Consider the following 19,213-nt stretch of genomic DNA (forward strand, 5'->3'; position numbering starts at 1 on the left):
AAAAACTGTCAACAAATCAGGCATAGAAGGAACATACCACAACATAATACAGGCCATATACAACAAACATCATCATACTGAATAGGGAAAAGCTGAAAGCATTTCCTCTAAGATTGGAACAAGACAAGAATGTCCCCTTTCACCACTCCTATTCAACATAGCACCAGAAGTCCTAGCCAGAGCAATTGGGTAAGAAAAAGAAACAAAAGGCATTCATACTGAAAGAGAGCAAGTCAAAATGTTTCTCTTTGCAGATGACACAATCTTTTATACAGAAAAAACTAAAGACTCCACCAAAAAACTTTTAGAACTGATAAACGAATTCAGTAAAGTTGCAGGATACAAAATCAATGTACAAAACTTACTAGCATTTCTATACACTAATAATGAACTAGCTAAAAAAGAAATCAAGAAAGCAATCCCATTTACAATAGCTACTAAATAAATAAATAACCTTAAAATAGATTTAATCAAGGAGGTGAAAGATTTCTACAAGGAAAACTATAAAATGCTGATGTAAGAAGTTGAAGAGGACACAAACAAATGGAAGACATCTCATGCTCATGGACTGGAAAAATTAACATTGTTAAAATGATCATACGACTCTAAAGCAATCTACAGGTTCAATGCATAATTATTAAAATACCAATGGCATTTGTCACAGAAATAGAAAAAAAATTTCTAAAGTTCACATGGACCACAAAAGACCCCAAATAGTCAAAGCAATACTGAGCAAAAAGAACAAAGTTGGAGGCATCACACGACCTGATTTCAAAATATACTACAAAGCAGTAATAACTAAAACGGCAAGGTATTAGTATAAAAACAGGCACACAGACCAATGGCACAGAATAGGAAACCCAGAAATAAACCATGTATTTATAGCCAAATAATCTTTGACAAAGCTGAAAAGAACACACACTGGGGAAAGGACACCCTCTTCAATGAATGGTGCTGGATAAACTGGGATCCATATGCAGAAGAATGAAACTAAATCCCCATCTCTCACCATATACATGTAGAATAAGCTCAAAAACTAAACCCCTATCTCTCACCATATACATGTAAAATAAGCTCAAATGGATTAAAGACTTAAACATAAGACTCAAAATGGTAAAACCACTAGAAGAAAACAGGGGAAACACTTCAGGACACTCGTGTAGATAAAGCTTTTATGGCTAAGACCCCAAAAGCATAGGCAACAAAACCACAAATAGACAAATAGACAAAAACGAAAAAGTTTCTTCACAGCAAAGGGAACAATCAATACAATGAAGAGACAACCTGTAGAATGGGAGAAAATATCTGCCAACTATCCATCTGACCAAAAACTAATATCCAGAATATACAAGGAACTCAAGCAACTGAAGAGCACAAAACACAAATAATACCATTAAAAAGTGAGGAAAGGATCTTAATAGACATTTCTCAAAAGAAGACATACAGGTGCCCAACAGGTATATGGAAAAATGCTCAACATCACTAATCATCAGGGAAATGCAAATTAAAACCACAATGAGGTATCATCTCATTGGAGTTAGAACGGTTATTACCAAAAAGACAAAAAATAACAGATGCTGATGAGGATGCTGAGAAAATGAACTCATACACTATTAGTAGGAATGTAAATTAGTACAACCATTATGGAAAACAATATGGAGGTTTCTTTAAAAACTACAAATAGAATTACCATATACTACAGTAATTCCACTACTCAGTATTTTTCTAAAGGAAATCAGTATATCAAAGGAATATCTGCACTCCATGTTTATTATAGTACTATTCACAATAGCCATGACATGGAATCACCCTAAGTGTCCATAAACAGATGAATGGGTTTTAAAAATGTGGCATATCTACACAATGGAATATTACTAAGCCATAAAAAGAATGAAATCCTATCACATGCAGTGACATGGATGGAACTGGAGGTCATTATGTTAAATGAAATAAGCCAGGCACAGAAAGACAAATATCGTATGTTCTCACTCATGTGGGAGTGTAAAAAGTTAATTTCACGGAGGTAAAGAATAAAATGATAGTTACTAGAGGCTGGGAAGTGGGGATAGGTGGGAAGATGAAGAGAGATTGGTTAATGGGTGCAGACAGTTAGAAGGAATAAATTCTAGTGTTCAATAGCACAGTAGGGTGACTACAGTTAAGAATGATATATTGCATATTTCAAAATAGCTAGAAAGATTTGAAATGTTCCCAATATAACGAAATGACACATGTTTGAAGTGATGAATAGCCTAAATACCCTGATTTGGTCATTAACATTAAATGCATGTATCAAAATATTATATGTATTCTAAAAGATGTACACTTATTATATACCACCAACAACAAACCCTTCCTTCAAAAAAATCTCCAGGCCCAGATGGCTTCACCAGTGAATTCTCCTAACACTTAAAGATACTGTTTCCATAACAAAAGGAAACACTTCCCAACTTATGAGGCCAATATAACCATGATTCCAAAACTTGAAGAGGACATTACAAGAAAGGAAGATGATGAGAGTAACATCTGACCCCAAAGTGGAGGTTGCACTAGGATATCAGCTAGAGAGATTTTGTCCCGAGGCTCCACATGTATAGAAAAACAAATACATCACACGTTTGCCAGAGAGATTTTTGTTGAAAGCTCCTCTTACAATTTGTCAAGTTCTCTCCCCAAATACAGTGCAATTCTCTCATTAATGATTTGCCTCTTTGGACTGAGCACTGTCTTTTTAATGAATTGTCTCCTTACCTCTTGAACAATGCCTAAACTTTTGTCTGGTTTTATATTTTTCCTATGATGTATGAACATCAGGGCACTATTCCTGAAGGAAAGCAGGGCCACAGAAGACACACACTGGCTGTTGTATGGCTTTGCTTAAGGTTGGCCATGTCTCATTGGTATTCAGGCTTTATTTTCAATCCCATTCTCCCATTCCCACAACCTGCCTGCTCCCAAGCATCGTCCTACCTGATGGAAGTCACCCACTTGCCGGACATAACCAGCCACTTCATTGTCAGACTTAAAGATCTTCCAAACTTTTTTTTCTGCCTTCTTGTATTCCTGGGATCCTTTCCAGTCCATGCCCATCAAGGAGCGCTCTGTCAGGGCAGCTGCCACGATGATGTCCAGTTGGCCATTGTACATCAGAACCTGAAATGAAATCAAGCCATCAGCAAATGCAAGATTCAGGAGGTGAAGCTCATGAATCAAGCCAGGTATAAACAGTGAGCCAGTGAGAGAGCAAAAGAGACAAGAATCTCTCTGAGATTTTCTTCTAGTTAGCCATAAACAACAACAATCTGAAATAAACTCAAGCCTTGTCTCTACCACTGCATTCTTCATAGTAATCTGCATAAAGGCCTCTCTTGGTTGCAAAAACATTTGTGTTGTATTACCTAGTGATACGTATATACAGGTTTTACTTGGATTTATGGCTATGTTAAGACAGAGGACTGTGGTTACATTTTAGTGGAACTAAGGAATACTACCCCCTAGGATTTTCATGAAGCCTGCATTTCATTAACTTCAACTTCAGGCACTGCAGTCACTGGCAAGCTGAGCAATCTCTTGGGTATTGCTAATCCATATTGTCCTCCTCTCCTACACTGATTTCAGTGGCAAGTATAATTTTTTTGCAGCAGCAGACAGAGATTTAGGTGCCTCAAATTTGTTTCTTATTGGAAGCAACTACGCCTGCCATGCCACTTGTAAAACTTCCTTTTAAAAAATATGATAGCTGCTTGTCAACAGTGAGGCATGTTCTTTCTTCCTAGAATACAATTTTTTGTGTGTGTCAAACTGATGGTTATCACAGGAAAAACAACACTGAGGTACTTCTTTTCTTTAATCCTAAAACAATTTTCAATTTGCTTGAAAAAAAAATTCAGATAATTCCCAATTCTGATAAAGTTGAAGAACTAATGGGGACAGTATAAAATGGCTCTACTTTTCAGAAAAGCAGTAGCCAATTTTCTGCCCCCAAACTTAAAAATGTTGAAATTCCTTATCCCAGTAATTTCAACCTGTAGAATATATTCTAGGAAAACAGGTCCAAAGAATTTTTTAAAAATTATATATATTCATTGAGTCTTATAATGAAAAACTCAAACACAATCCAGAAGTCCTATAATTGAGTAGGTAAATGCACAGCAGTACAGGAATTCTATAGGATATTATAACACCATTTAAAAATGTTTCATTGAACCATGAGGCAATGTGGGAAACGTTTATCACATAATGTTACGTATGAAAGCAGAAAGTCAAATATCATGTATATCACGATTATAACTATAAAAATCAGTGTACATATTCACATATATGGAATACAAAGTTTGAAAATGTTAATAATTAATTTAGATGGTGGAAATCTGAGTAATATACCCTCCTTTTTTCTACTTTAATGCTACTTCTATGCAACTAACATATTATCATAAAGTATTGCCACTCCACCTCCAACAAAGAGGTCAGCCTCAACTCCATGCTACCTTTGATCTATTTGAAGGCTCTGATTTGGCCCGGGTAGAGACCTTTGGTTGAATCCTCAAATTGGATATAAAATATTTCACTGCATATGTTTCCGTCTTTCCCTTTATGGTGCGGGCTTCTTAAAAGGCTCAAACATAATTAAAAAGTCCAGGACTTTTACACACTCCAAATCCTCAAGCAGCAGTGGGACAGCAGTCAGACTAAGATGAAAGAGCCCCGGGCCCCCACTGCAGGAACATGAGGCCTTTCAAGTTAGTCAGTCACCATCACCACCCCCACTCCCCTAAGAAGAAACCCACAGGAAAATCCTGATAGATTTAAAGCCTGTGAAAAAAATTCAACTCAACTCCAGTCATAAAATATTTGCGTTGTTTATACAGAGAAATTACCTCAAAGACCTTGAGTACTTAGGGCCTCTGCAAAACCTCCTATAGTTGTTTTGGCCAACAGTATGGAAACAATTACACATGATCAGTACCCGTGAACAAGGTTTAATTACTTCACCATTCTAGGAAGACCTGATTATAGCTGATTAGCAAAGATCATCATGCATAAAGTGATTCTTCTTCTAGAATTCAGTGTAAAAGATGCTGATCAATCAGCAAATTCATAGCACATCCATTTAGTTTTACTCTTCATGGCCACTATAGGCAGCTTGCATCTCTCATGTGTCTCCCACAGCTTTCTTTACTGACAATCATTACTATATTTTGAAATCAATGTGATGTTTTTTTCATCCTTAAGGGACAACAGCAAAGTCCCCATGTTACAGCAAAAACAAATTTATATGTACAGCACTATATTACATGTTGAACTGACGTGGAATGAGGACCATCCCTGAGTTGCTTCTCTTGTTAGTCAAGACTTATCGTAACAAGAGCACCAACTCTCTGGACCAAAAAACAGTGAAGAGCTGAACTGCACAATCTCACACAGGCGATGTGTAGAAGGTCTACATTTGGGTACAAATGGAAACCCTTCCTTTGCAAAGCAAGGAAACCATTTTGTATTTCTGAAGGGCACATAAGTCAAATGCAACAAAAAAGAAACCAGAATAATGATCATGAGAAGTGATTTCAAAGCTGACGCTTAAGGCAGGCCAGCATTAAACATAAGAATTCCAGAGCTCTTATTTTCACCTAAATGTCACATTAATTCTCATGAGCCCCTATAGGAATACCCCAGTTAGGTGCCTCTAGGCTGGATGAGTGGATGAGATAGCCCAGGACCCAGTGACTGAGCATGAGAAGCAGGTGGGCATGGCATAGAGGTGGTCCTGAAGCCCAAGGGCACATGCTGGCTACCCACATCCTGATAGAAAAGTTCCGGGCAGGACCTTAGCTCTGACAGGGACAGGCTGGCCAAATATGTCTGCACACTCATCTCACTTCTCCCCTGGTAGGGTGACCAACTGTCCCAGTTTGCCCTGGACACGAGTTGCCCAGCAAGACATTCAGTGCTAAAACTGGGACACTCTGGAGCAAACCTACCCTGAGGCTTGCTGGTATTTTAAGCAACAAGGTCTAAAGACAGAAGGGAGGAGACAGAGATGAATGCAGCTTTTAGCTACACTTCCCTTGTCAATAGTGATTGGAACAAAACAAGGAACAAGGAAAGAGCTGGTTGGAGTTGGTTTCCAGCGACACACCACGCAGTGCCCTGAACACACATGTCCTCGCTTTCCTTTCTGGTCAGCTGTAGGCCTCTGGTAAGGGAGCAAAGCCACTGCTTTTAGAGACTTATTTTACTCCTTAGAGACCTGGCTGCTTAGCTTATTGAAACTGATGGTTATGCAATGTCACAGAAAAATGTTTATCTTATGAAAAAAATCAGTGAAAAACTGAGATTTCACTTGTTTGTACTCTAATTATCACATATTTAAAAATGCTTCAAACCTGGGGAAAGAACAAATCAAAATACAGTTAAGTTATTTGAACTGTGGTTGATTGTTTTAGATTGGCTATTTTCTAGGTTTTTGTTTCGTTTTGTTTTTGGCAAATGTGGTTACAATCCCTTTTTGTTTATTTATTTATTTTTAAGAGACAGAGTCTCACTATGTTCCCCAAGCTGGAGTGCAATGGCACAATCTTGGCTCACTGCAACCTCCACCTCCTGGGCTCAAGTCATCCTCCTATTGGGACTACAGGTGTACACCACTACACCCAGCTAATTTTTTTGTATATTTTGTAGAGATGGGGTTTCGCCACATTGCCCAGGCTGGTCTTGAACTCCTCGGCTCAAGCAATCTACCCACCTCAGCTTCCTTCCCAAAGTCCGGGGATTACAGGCATGAGCCACTGCAACCTGTCCATAGAATGCTTTTTATTTATTGATTTATTTATTTTTCTTCAACTTTTAAGTTCAGGGGTATATATGCAGGTTTGTTACAGAGGTGAATGTGTGCCATGGTGGTTTGCTGCACAGATCATCTCATCACCTGGGTATTAAGCCCAGCAACCACTACCTATTCTTCCTGATGCTCTCCCTCCCCCAACACCCTCCTGACAGGTCCCAGTATGTGTTGTTCCCCCCATGTGCCCATGTGTTCTCATCGTTTTTTAAAAAAATAATTATTGAATATAGCACACTGATGGGTCTTGACTCTATCCAATTTGCCAGTCTGTGTCTTTTAACTGGAGCATTTAGCCCATTTACATTTAAGGTTAATATTGTTATGTGTGAATTTGATCCTGTCATTATGATGTAAGCTGATTATTTTGCTCATTAGTTGATGCCGTTTCTTCCTAGCATCGATGGTCTTTACATTTTGGCATGTTTTTGCAGTGGCTGGTACTGGTTGTTCTTTTCCATGTTCACTGCTTCCTTCAGGAGCTCTTGTAGGGCAGGCCTGATGGTGACAAAATCTCTCAGCATTTGCTTGTCTGTAAAGGATTTTATTTCTCCTTCACTTATGAAGCTTAGTTTGGCTGGATATGAAATTCTGGGTTGAAAATTCATTTCTTTAAGAATGTTGAATACTGGCCCCCACTCTCTTCTGGCTTGTAGAGTTTCTGCTGAGAGATCTGCTGTTAGTCTGATGGGCTTCCCTTTATGGATAACCCAACCTTTCTCTCTGGCTGCCCTTTACATTTTTTCCTTCATTTCAACTTTGGTGAATCTGACAATTATGTGTCTTGAAGGTGCTCTTCTCGAGGAGTTATCTTTGTGGCGTTCTCTGTATTAACTGAAGTTGAATGTTGGCCTGCCTTGCTAGGTGGGGAAGTTCTCCTGGATAATATCCTGTAGAGTGTTTTCCAACTTGGTTCCATTCTCCCCGTCACTTTCAGGTACACCCATCAGACGTAGATTTGGTCTTTTCACATAGTCCCATATTTCTTGGAGGCTTTGTTTGTTTCTTTTTACTCTTTTTTCTCTAAACTTCTCTTCTCACTTCATTTCATTCATTTGATCTTCAATCACTGATACCCTTTCTTCCAGTTGATCGAATTGGCTACTGAAGCTTGTGCATTCGTCATGTAGTTTGAGTGCCATGGTTTTCATGGCACTCATCCTGACCTGACTCCATCAGGTCATTTAAGGACTTCTCTACACTGGTTATTCTAGTTAGCCATTCGTCTAATCTCACATGCAGAGACACACATAGGCTCAAAATAAAGGGATGGAGGAAGATCTACCAAGCAAATGGAAAACAAAAAAAAAGGCAAGGGTTGCAATCCTAGTCTCTGATAAAACAGACTTTAAACCAACAAAGATCAAAAGAGACAAAGAAGGCCATTACATAATGGTAAAGAGATTAATTCAACAAGAAGAGCTAACTATCCTAAATATATATGCACCCAATACAGGAGCACCCAGATTCATAAAGCAAGTCCTTAGAGACTTACAAAGAGACTTAGACTCCCATAGAATAATAATGGGAGACTTTAACAACCCACTGTCAACATCAGACAAATCAACGAGACAGAAAGTTAACAAGGATATCCAGGAATTGAACTCAGCTCTGCACCAAGCAGACCTAACAGACATCTACAGAACTATCCATACCAAATCAACAGAATATACATTCTTCTCAGCACCACATCGCACTTATTCCCAAATTGACCACAGAGTTGGAAGTAAAGCACTCCTCAGCAAATGTCAAAGAACAGAAATTACAACAAACTGTCTCTCAGACCACAGTGCAATCAAACTAGAACTCAGGATTAAGAAACTCACTCAAAACTGCTCAACTACATGGAAACTGAACCTGCTCTTGAATGACTACTGGGTATATAATGAAATGAAGGCAGAAATAAAGATGTTCTTTGAAACCAATGAGAACAAAGACACAACATACCAGAATCTCTGGGACACATTTAAAGCAGTGTGTAGAGGGAAATTTATAGCACTAAATGCCCACAAGAGAAAGCAGGAAAGATCTAAAATTAACACCCTAACATCACAATAAAAAGAACTAGAGAAGCAAGAGCAAACACATTCAAAAGCTAGCAGAAGGCAAGAAATAACTAAGATCAGAGCAGAACTGAAGGAAATTGAGACACAAAAAACACTTCAAAAAATCAATGAATCCAGGAGCTGGTTTTTTGAAAAGATCAACAAAGTGGATAGACTGCTAGCAAAACTAATAAAGAAGAAAAGAGAGAAGAACTCAAATAGACGCAACAAAAAATGATAAAGGGGATATCACCACTGATCCCACAGAAATACAAACTACCATCAGAGAATACTATAAACATCTCCATGCAAATAAACTAGAAAATCTAGAATGGATAAATTCCTGGACACATACACCCTTCCAGGACTAAACCAGGAATAAGTTGAATCCCTGAATAGACCAATAACAGGCTCTGAAATTGAGGCAATAATTAAGAGCCTACCAACCAAAAAAAGTCTAGGACTAGACGGATTCACAGCCGAATTCTACCAGAGGTACAAGGAGGAGCTGGTACCATTCCTTCTAAAACTATTCCAATCAGTAGAAAAAGAGGGAATCTTCCCTAACTCATTTGAAGAGGCCAGCATCATCCTGATACCAAAGCCTGGCAGAGACACAACAAAAGAGAATTTTAGACCAATATCCCTGGTGAACATTAATGCAAAAATCCTCAATAAAATACTAGCAAGCCGAATCCAGCAGCACCTCAAAAAGCTTATCCCCCATGATCAAGTGGGTTTCATCCCTGGGTTGCAAGGCTGGTTCAACAAACGCAAATTAATAAATGTAATCCAGCATATAAGTAGAACCAAAGACAAAAACCACATGATTATCTCAATAGATGCAGAAAAGGCCTCTGACAAAATTCAACAGCCCTTTATGCTAAAAACTCTCAATAAATTTGGTATTGATGGGATGTATCTCAAAATAATAAGAGCTATTTATGACAAACCCACAGCCGATCTCATACTGAATGGGCAAAAACTGGAAGCATTCCCTTTGAAAACTGGCACAAGACAGGGATGCCCTCTCTCACCACTCCTATTCAACATAGTGTTGGAAGTTCTGACTAGGGCAATCAGGCAAGAGAAAGAAATCAAGGGTATTCAGTTAGGAAAAGAAGAAGTCAAATTGTCCCTGTTTGCAGATGACATGATTGTATATTTAGAAAACCCCATCATCTCAGCCCCAAATCTCCTTAAGCTGATAAGCAACTTCAGCAAAGTCTCAGGATACAAAATCAATGTGCAAAAATCACAGGCTTTCTTATACACCAGTAACAGACAAACAGAGAGCCAAATCATGAGTGAACTCCCATTCACAATTGCTTCAAAGAGAATAAAATACCTAGGAATCCAACTTACAAGGGATGTCAAGGACCTCTTCAAGGAGAACTACAAACCACTGCTCAACAAAATAAAAGAGGACACAAAAAAATGGGAAGAACATTCCATGCTCATGGATAGGAAGAATCAGTATCGTGAAAATGGCCATACTGCCCAAGGTAATTTATAGATTCAATGCCATCCCCATCAAGCTACCAATGACTTTTTTCAAAGAATTGGAAAAAAATACTTTAAAGTTTATATGGAACCAAAAAAGATCCTGCATTGCCAAGACAATCGTAAGCCAAAAGAACAATGCTGGAGGCATCACGCTACCTAACTTCAAACTATACTACAAGGCTACAGTAACCAAAACAGCATGGTACTGGTACCAAAATAGAGATCTAGACCAATGGAACAGAACAGAGCCCTCAGAAATAATACCACACATCTACAACCATCTAATCTTTGACAAACCTGACAAAAACAAGAAATGGGTAAAGGATTCCCTATTTAATAAATGATGCTGGAAAACTGGCTAGCCATATGTAGAAAGCTGAAAGTGGATCTCTTCCTTACACCTTAAACAAAAATTAATTCAAGATGGATTAAACACTTAAATATTAAACCTAAAACCATAAAAACCCTAGAAGAAAACCTAGGCAATACCATTCAGGACATAGGCATGAGCAAGGACTTCATGTCTAAAACACCAAAAGCAATGGCAACAAAAGCCAAAATTGACAAATGGGATCTAATTAAACTAAAGAGCTTCTGCACAGCAAAAGAAACTACCATCAGAGTGAACAGGCAACCTACAGAATGGGAGAAAATTTTTGCAATCTACTTATCTGACAAAGGGCTAATATCCAGAATCTACAAAGAACTCAAACAAATTTACAAGAAAAGAAAAAAAAAAAAGAACCCCATCAAAAAGTGGGCAAAGGATATGAACAGACACTTCTCAAAAGAAGACATTTATACAGCCAACAGACACACGAAAAAATGCTCATCATCACTGGTCATCAGAGAAATGCAAATCAAAACCACAATGAGATACCATCTCACACCAGTTAGAATGGCCATCATTAAAAAGTCAGGAAACAACAGCTGCTGGAGAGGATGTGGAGAAATAGGAACACTTTTACACTGTTGGTGGGACTGTAAACTAGTTCAACCATTGTGGAAGACAGTGTGGCGATTCCTCAAGGATCTTCAACTAGAAATACCATTTGACCCAGCCATCCCATTACTGGGTATATACCCAAAGGATTATAAATCATGCTCTTATAAAGACAAGTGCACACGTATGCTTATTGTGGCACTATTCACAATAGCAAAGACTTTGAACCAACCCAAATGTCCATCAATGATAGACTGGATTAAGAAAATGTGGCACATATACACCATGGAACACTATACAGCCATAAAAAAGGATGAGTTCATGTCCTTTGTAGGGACATGGATGAAGCTGGAAACCATCATTCTCAGCAAACTATGGCAAGGACAAAAAACCAAACACCACATGTCATAGGTGGGAACTGAACAATGAGAACACTTGGACACAAGAAGGGGAACATCACACACCGGGGCCTGTCGTGGGGTGGGGGGAGGGGGAGGGATAGCATTAGGAGATATACCTAATGTAAATAATGAGTTAATGGGTGCAGCACACCAACATGGCACATGTATACATATGTAACAAACCTGCACGTTGTGCACATGTACCCTAGAACTTAAAGTATAATAAAATAATTCTTAATTAATTAATTAATTAATTTAGAGACCAGGTTATGAGACTGGCTATTTTTAGTATTTTTGGTAGAGACAGGGTATCACCATGTTGACAAGGCTGGTCTCAAACTTCTGGACTCAAGTGATCCACCTGCCTCGGCCTCCCAAAGTGCTGGGATTACAGGCATAAGCCACTGCACCCAGCCTAGAATGCTTTTATAATGAAAAAAAGAAAAAACAAAGAACAATGATGCTATGAGGTTGGACACCTCAGTCTGGCAAAACACGAGCCTTTTGGAGAAATAATTTGTAAGAATTCAAATACCATCACACCAGCTCTCATTTTTTTTTTTTCACGACAACTAGGTAACAAGCTTAATTTTAGTTCACAGACAATCTTTAAAAACTCATTCCAGAATTCAAGCATTTACAAGAGATGGCACTCAGTGACTTGGACCACAAGCATCTTTTTTTTTTTTTTTTCTCTTTGTCAAAAGGCAGAGATGAGGAAAGCATTTTTATTATTATTAATTCTTTCTTGCTTTTCAACATGCTTTCATGTACATAGGGCTTTATTCTTGTACTGCTTCACGAGGTCAGGAAGAGAAGTGTTTCACTGTCTGCCTCCACTTTACTGTTATGGAAACTGATACTGTGAGGCACCAAAATGAGTCCTAGATCCCGACTTCCACCCTTCTACCTAAAATTTTTCCTTAAGTAAAGAGCTGAGTTCCTTCCAACCAACAAGCATTTATTGACTCCCCACAGAAAACCATTTAATGCTACCAAAAGCTGCTGGAAGCTGAGAGTTAGTTGTATATGAGACACAGTTTACATCTCCAGTTCAAAAACAATCTTGCTCTGTTTGTCTGGCCCTGGTGACATCTCTTAGTCACCTCTCACTTTGGCTCTAGGGACAGGATGTGTGCGAGGGCATTACTCACAGTTGCTGGGGAGTGGCCTTGCTCAACAGCTGTGAAATACCAGCAGTGCCTTAAAAACAGGAGCTCCCCGAGTGCGTGCTACATCCCCAGGCCTTGCACAGTGCCTGGTACCCCATAAAACTGATGGACAATTACAGGGTATGGATTCTGCTCTTTAACAGTTTCATGTGGTGCTGTATAGTGATCATCTGCTGCTTTTTTTGCATGCCCAGGTCCACTATCCCTTCTCCTGGAAACTGTACTTTGGGTCACCCACACCCTCAGTGGATATAGCCCTGGTGGGAGCTCTCAACCAACAGTGTCCTGCCTCCTCTGGCAAAGGATGAGCCCATGACCTAGGTAAAGGCACCCAAATGCTCTTTCCCTGGAAATGGAATCATGGGCAGAGGGACACAGAGTTCACTGATAAGTCTGCTCATTAGTTTTGCTTCCTAGATCCCAAGAATTTTCCCCGATCTGCTGTCTTTCTTCACCCCACTTCTTCCGTTTTTCCATGAATTCTGAGACCTATCCTGTCTTCCAATCAATTCCTTTCATGCTTCAAGTAACCAGAGTTGTTTCTGTCACTAAAACCATGAAATCCAAACTCATACACCTTCAGACCAGTGCGGTGCATGCCAACACACCATACCTGGGAACCCGCAGACATGTGGGTGAACTTCCAAGAGCTTCAGCCCTTTTTCCGGACATGAGGATGCTAAGAACTATACTGAATTGTAATGAGGACTAATGAGACCATGTACACAAACTTCCCAGCACAGTGTCTGACACAGAATAAGAGGTCAGTGAGTATTAGGTCCTCCTCCTTCTCAAGCAAGTTGATCATCTGATAACGATTGGAGAGACTTGACAAAGCACTTCTAAATAAGCCTTCAGAATACAGGGACAGTCTTTTTGTGTCAAATACTCAGTTGTTAATCTTACTCTTTAAGAAAAAGGCTAATTGTAGAAGAAATCCAGCCAGGAGAAACCTGAACTCTACGTATTCAAGCTCTTCAAATAATAACATACCCTTGACTACTAATTTTACATGCATTAGCCACAGCATCTCAGTCTTTTCTTGAAAGTCAGAGCCATAAATTCATGTATTACTCTTTTAAAGGAACTTTTAATTTTGAAGCCTGGAATTCAAAATCATATGGAATTTCCCCACACTTAAATGCTAGAAAAGTGTGGTGAAGACTATAGCTTTTAAAAGGAAGCTTTTGAGTAATAATAAGACTCTCTTGTTGTTTTTCTTATTATGTTCCAGGAACTGTGCTAAGCATTTTACAGCATTCTCAGAAGGCAGGTGTTATTTATCCCATTTTAGGCACAAGGAGGCAGAGGTGCAGGGAGGTAAGTCAGTGTACCATGATCCCCCAACAGGTGACTGAAATTCAAGTTCAGATTGACCTGAGCCCAAACCGTGTGCTTCTAAGTGCTCTTCCACATTGCCTCACTGTCTAAGGTCACTAACCTCCATAAGAACACATTGAACAGGTGCTTTATTCTATATTTGTAATTCCACAAGCAAGTGGCCAACCTAAAGTAAAGTGTGACTCTGACATTAAGGATATATGTTTATAGTTAAGAGCATAAACTCTATGGCTGGGTTTGAATCTGACCCCTGCCACTAACTGGCAGTATTATCTTAATTGAGTTAGGCCATCTAGAGCTCAGTTTCTTCATCTGTACAAGGGGTATAAGAAAAGTACATATGAATCGGGAGAATTTATGAAACATGATGCACGTAAAGCTCTCAGCATCCCAAGCACAGAATGAATGTTCAAAATGTTAGCTTTTATCACTTATTATCACCTTTGAAGCATGATAAAGTATACAACGGTACAACAATTTCCAAATGAAATGTTACATATGGATTAGAATTGTGACTTAGGATGGAGGAGTTAGAACTCCATAAATAACTGCACTAGGCCATTGACTGGACAGAACTAACAGCAGAGGCTTATAAAAGTGGCCAAGACTTTCAAACAGAAGTCTTGACCTCTGGCCCTGCCTCAGCCCCGCAAGACCAGTACTCACTGAGTGATCTTGGATATGTCATCTACTCATTCTGAGTTTTAATTTTATCCTCTAGAAAGTGGAATAGCTACATCCTACAGTTGTCAGGAAGGGCGAATAGGATACCAGACCTAAAGATTTCCTATAACCTGAAGAGCAGGTTTTACCAATGTTTTTATTACTCTTTATTAAGGATAAACTAAAGGATAAACTAAAAATATACTGGAGTGCAGAGGTTTTAAGTTGGCTGCGTGAGGCTTGCATTCAGCATGCAGATGTATTTGGTTAGTCCAAATGTTCTGTTTTTTCCTTTAGATGCCAGTGTTATGGACCAAATGTTTGTATCCTCCCAAAACTCAAATGTGGAAAACCTAACAACCAAAGTGATGGTATTAGGAGGTGGGGCCTTTGGAGGGTGATTAGGGAATAAGAGCAGAATCCTCATGAACGGAATTAGTGCCCCCACAAGAGAGACCCCACAGAGCTCTCTATCACTCTTTCCACCATGTGAGGATACAGAAAGAAGTCAGCAGTCTGCAACCTAGGAGAAGATCCTCACCAGAACCGATCATGCTGGTAATCTGATCTCAGATTTCCAGCTTCCAGAACTGTAAGAAACATATTTTTCTTGTTTTTAAGCCCTTAGTCTATATTGCTGTGTTAGAGCAGCCTACACTAAGACAGTCAGCATTTAAATATTGGGAAATCTGACCATGCTGGGCCTATATTTCCTCTCAGCCACAATGAGCTAACACTTTGCAGAGCTGGAACCCTGAGGCTCACCCCCCACCCCTGCCCTGGTATCCTCACACACAGAGGCACAGGGCGGTTGTCATGTATTCAATGCTTATGCTACTGTTTTTCTTAGAAGAGAAAAATATTCTCTGTATCCATATCTCTGTCATGGGTAAAAAAGAAAGATCAGTAGGTCTCAATCTAACACTCTCCATTTATTTCACTTCCTTCCTGGATTTGCAGGTGGTTAAAGTGTTCCCTCCATCTGAAATGGAAGGGAAGTGGCCTTTTGTCTGAGTTGGAGAAGAGTGCATGCTCACTTGTATATGTAGTGTGTTTTGTTTGTTTTTTAGTTTACTCATATGAGATCTCTGCCTATGCAACAGACACATGTTTATGGAGAGACTAAGGACTAAGTACCATGGGAACAGGTATGGAAAGATGTGACCCCTGTCTTCCAAAGGCTTCAGATTTTTTTTTTAACTTTTCAAAGCAGTGAATAATCAGAAAAGGAAAGGGAAATTTATGCTTTCATTCTTTAAGTTTTCCTTAGAAGAGGGGTCAAGAAAAGTCAGTTTCACTTAAACCTTTCTAAAATGCTAGTCTTTTTAACAATTCAAATCATAAATTGAATTTTCAGGTTCTAGATGCACATAAATCAGCAGTTTATTCATGAGTTTAACTCAGCAAGAAAACCTTTTCCTAGTAAAGACCTAATGGACAGAATCAGAGGAGAATTAACCCTTATTTTAAATGGAGTATGCCTCTGAGGGGTAAATAATTTAAGGCAGATATAAAGCAACCAACTGTTTTAGCCAAAGATACCTGCAGAAGAGTACACTTACAGACACCTAGAAAGATTCCCCACTCTATAAACTCAGACTTTCACTTCAAATTTAAGTCAGGCAGTGCCACAATGATAATCAAAGGTGAAAAAAGAACTCTGTGCTTTTAACACAGCCTGAGAGAATAGGGACAGAAATGTATATAAATTGGCATTTTAGTATATTTTCATTGTTGCTAGCATGAAAGGATAAGACTGAAAATAAATCAAGTGAGGTCCACTTACTGTTCTAAACTTTATCCGTTTTTGCTGCTCAAAAAAACAAAAAACAAAACAAAACAAAACAAAAAAAACAAGCACACATGTTACTGACAGAGAACACAAAACTTCATTCCCTGCTTTATTTATTAGGAAAATTACAGAAACAGCACAGAAGGAGGCTTTGGTATCTCAGCACAACAGGAAAGCAAATTGTGCTTTTGTGAGAAGGATGAATTTTTGTTGTTGCATTTTTAGACGAAAGATTTATGCTTATATTCTGGCCCATTTACAATATATCATAATACTTTGCAGACAAAGTTATGCTCTTTTCCCAATGATCTAGTGACCTTAATCTCTAACATTCTGTGGTTTCCTGTTTGGGGAAATGATTGAACAGCAGCCTAAGCTATTCCAGGCTGCACAGCATTCCCAGTTGGCCTCTATCTGTCTTAGTTTTGAATGTTCTCCTGTTCACTAATCCAAAAAAAAAAAAAAAAAATTCTTTTTTTAAAGGAATTTTCCCTACAGATGCTAAATCAATGAAACTCCTGCAAATCAGCCCTCCAAACTTCCTCTTCTGGCTGCTTTACTTATCATTCTTCTATTACAAACTCTAATGTGGCCAGGAGTTCTTCTGGACTGAGGCAATTAGCATGTCCCACCAGTGCCTTCCCCCTAAGCAGAAAAGAATTAATTCTGCTATTATCCAGCTCAATAAACAATAATTCCCATGGGTTTCCCAAAAGCTCAGTTGCAGAAGAAAACTTTAATTCAGCTGAGGAGTATAACATTTAACAAATGTCCCTGACTGGGGGCAGCCTTTTTATCTGTCCATAGGCAATGCGTTGACCTCAGTTGCCCATACTTCTTCCTGGTAATTGTGCAGAGTCTTAGGGATGTAATACTCAGGAAGCCTGAGTCCCCAAGGCCTGCTTGAAGAAGACTGGTAGAAAAACTGAATTAAACAGTAGTCACTTCTGCAATCAAGTTGTTCTTCAAAAGAGACATATTTTGCTTTCAGGTTTTAAGAAAACGGGAAGATAAGAGAGTAAGTGAACTTTGAATAAACAGCCCCATGTGCCTCCCATCCTCCTACCGGCTGGTTTTGTCAAGATGAATAAAGAAGAATGGAAGTGGAACAGCAAGTTTGAGTCAGTGTCCAGCGATTATATAAATAATGTCTTTCAGCCAAAAAAAATTATTCCTGCTGTCTTGCACCTTAACTCTAAATAATTTTGCTGCTTTTAGTGGGGAACAACAAAGCCAACTTGAAAAGGATCCAGAAAGCCATCATTCTGACGCAATGATCTTTGGAAAAAAGCTCCCTACCTAGAACAGCACACTTAAACGACTTTTAAGAATGACCCAGAATAATCCTTGTCCTCTCGCTTGAATATAAAAGTCCTGGGGCCCCCTCTAGTCAGTCCTTTACTCTGCTTCTTGTTTCAGGGTCTGCTCTCATGGCTGTTTTCTGATCCCCTTGCCTCTCAAGAATCTCCTCTGACCATGATCAATAACTGGATTTTTTTTTGAGACAGGGTCTCGCTCTGTTACCCAGGCTGGAGTGCAGTGGTGCGATCTCAGCTCACTGCAACTTCTGCCTCCCGTGTTCACACCTGGCTAATTTTTGTATTTTTTGGTAGAGACAAGGTTTCACCATGTTGCCCAGGCTGGTCTTGAACTCCTGACTTCAAGTGATCCACCCGCTTTGGTCTCCCAAAGTGCTGGGATTAGAGGCATGAGCCACCACGCCTGGCCCAATAACTGGATTTTAATAAACTGAAAGTGTCCCAGGAGCAAGCTCGCCCACTCCCACAGACAAATCTCTCCAGAAGAGGAATGTACCCTGGCCGGTCAGAAGGTCAGCTTCAAGGTCACACCTAAGGGTCATCTCCAACGACTGCAATGTGCCTGACAAAGTTATTATCCTACTAGGAGGCGGGTCAAGGAGCCAATTTCTTTCTTTTTCCACAGCATTAAATGTATTTAATTAACAAACACATATTTGCATGCAACCCAATCAATAAGAAACAGCCCTGCAGAGCAAAGAAAAAATGCTTTAATTTATAGACAGTAATGCTTTAATTTATAGACAGTTAAATCTATGGTATCGACCTACATTCTTCAATAAAAGTGTCTTACAGGCCGGGCGCGGTGGCTCAAGCCTGTAATCCCAGCACTTTGGGAGGCCGAGACGGGCGGATCACGAGGTCAGGAGATCGAGACCATCCTGGCTAACATAGTGAAACCCCGTCTCTACTAAAAAATACAAAAAAAAAAAACTAGCCAGGCGAAGTGGCGGGTGCCTGTAGTCCCAGCTACTCGGGAGGCTGAGGCAGGAGAATGGCATAAACCCAGGAGGCAGAGCTTGCAGTGAGCTGAGATCTGGCCACTGCACTCCAGCCTGGGCGACAGAGCAAGACTCTGTCTCAAAAAAAAAAAAAAAAAAGTCTTACAAGCACTTAAAATGTGGCTAGTCAAAATTGTTATGTGCATCTAAGACACACACAGGATTTTGAAGACTCAGTACAAAGAAAAGAAT

General features: G+C 39.4%; 1 protein-coding gene across 3 annotated transcripts in view; it reads right to left on the minus strand.

Annotated features, from left to right (window-relative positions):
- The window catches only part of CPVL (carboxypeptidase vitellogenic like), a 167,793-nt gene that overhangs the window by 32,335 nt on the left and 116,245 nt on the right, over positions 1-19,213 (minus strand). For all 3 annotated transcript variants that reach the window (XM_033193757.1, XM_033193759.1, XM_033193758.1), the window contains exon 12: positions 2,971-3,153. In XM_033193757.1, coding sequence (XP_033049648.1) covers positions 2,971-3,153 — 183 coding nt within the window. The remainder of the gene's footprint in view (positions 1-2,970; positions 3,154-19,213) is intronic.

The sequence above is a fragment of the Trachypithecus francoisi genome, unplaced genomic scaffold (genome assembly GCF_009764315.1).
Source record: "Trachypithecus francoisi isolate TF-2019V2 unplaced genomic scaffold, Tfra_2.0 Lachesis_group4, whole genome shotgun sequence".
Taxonomy (NCBI): domain Eukaryota; kingdom Metazoa; phylum Chordata; class Mammalia; order Primates; family Cercopithecidae; genus Trachypithecus; species Trachypithecus francoisi.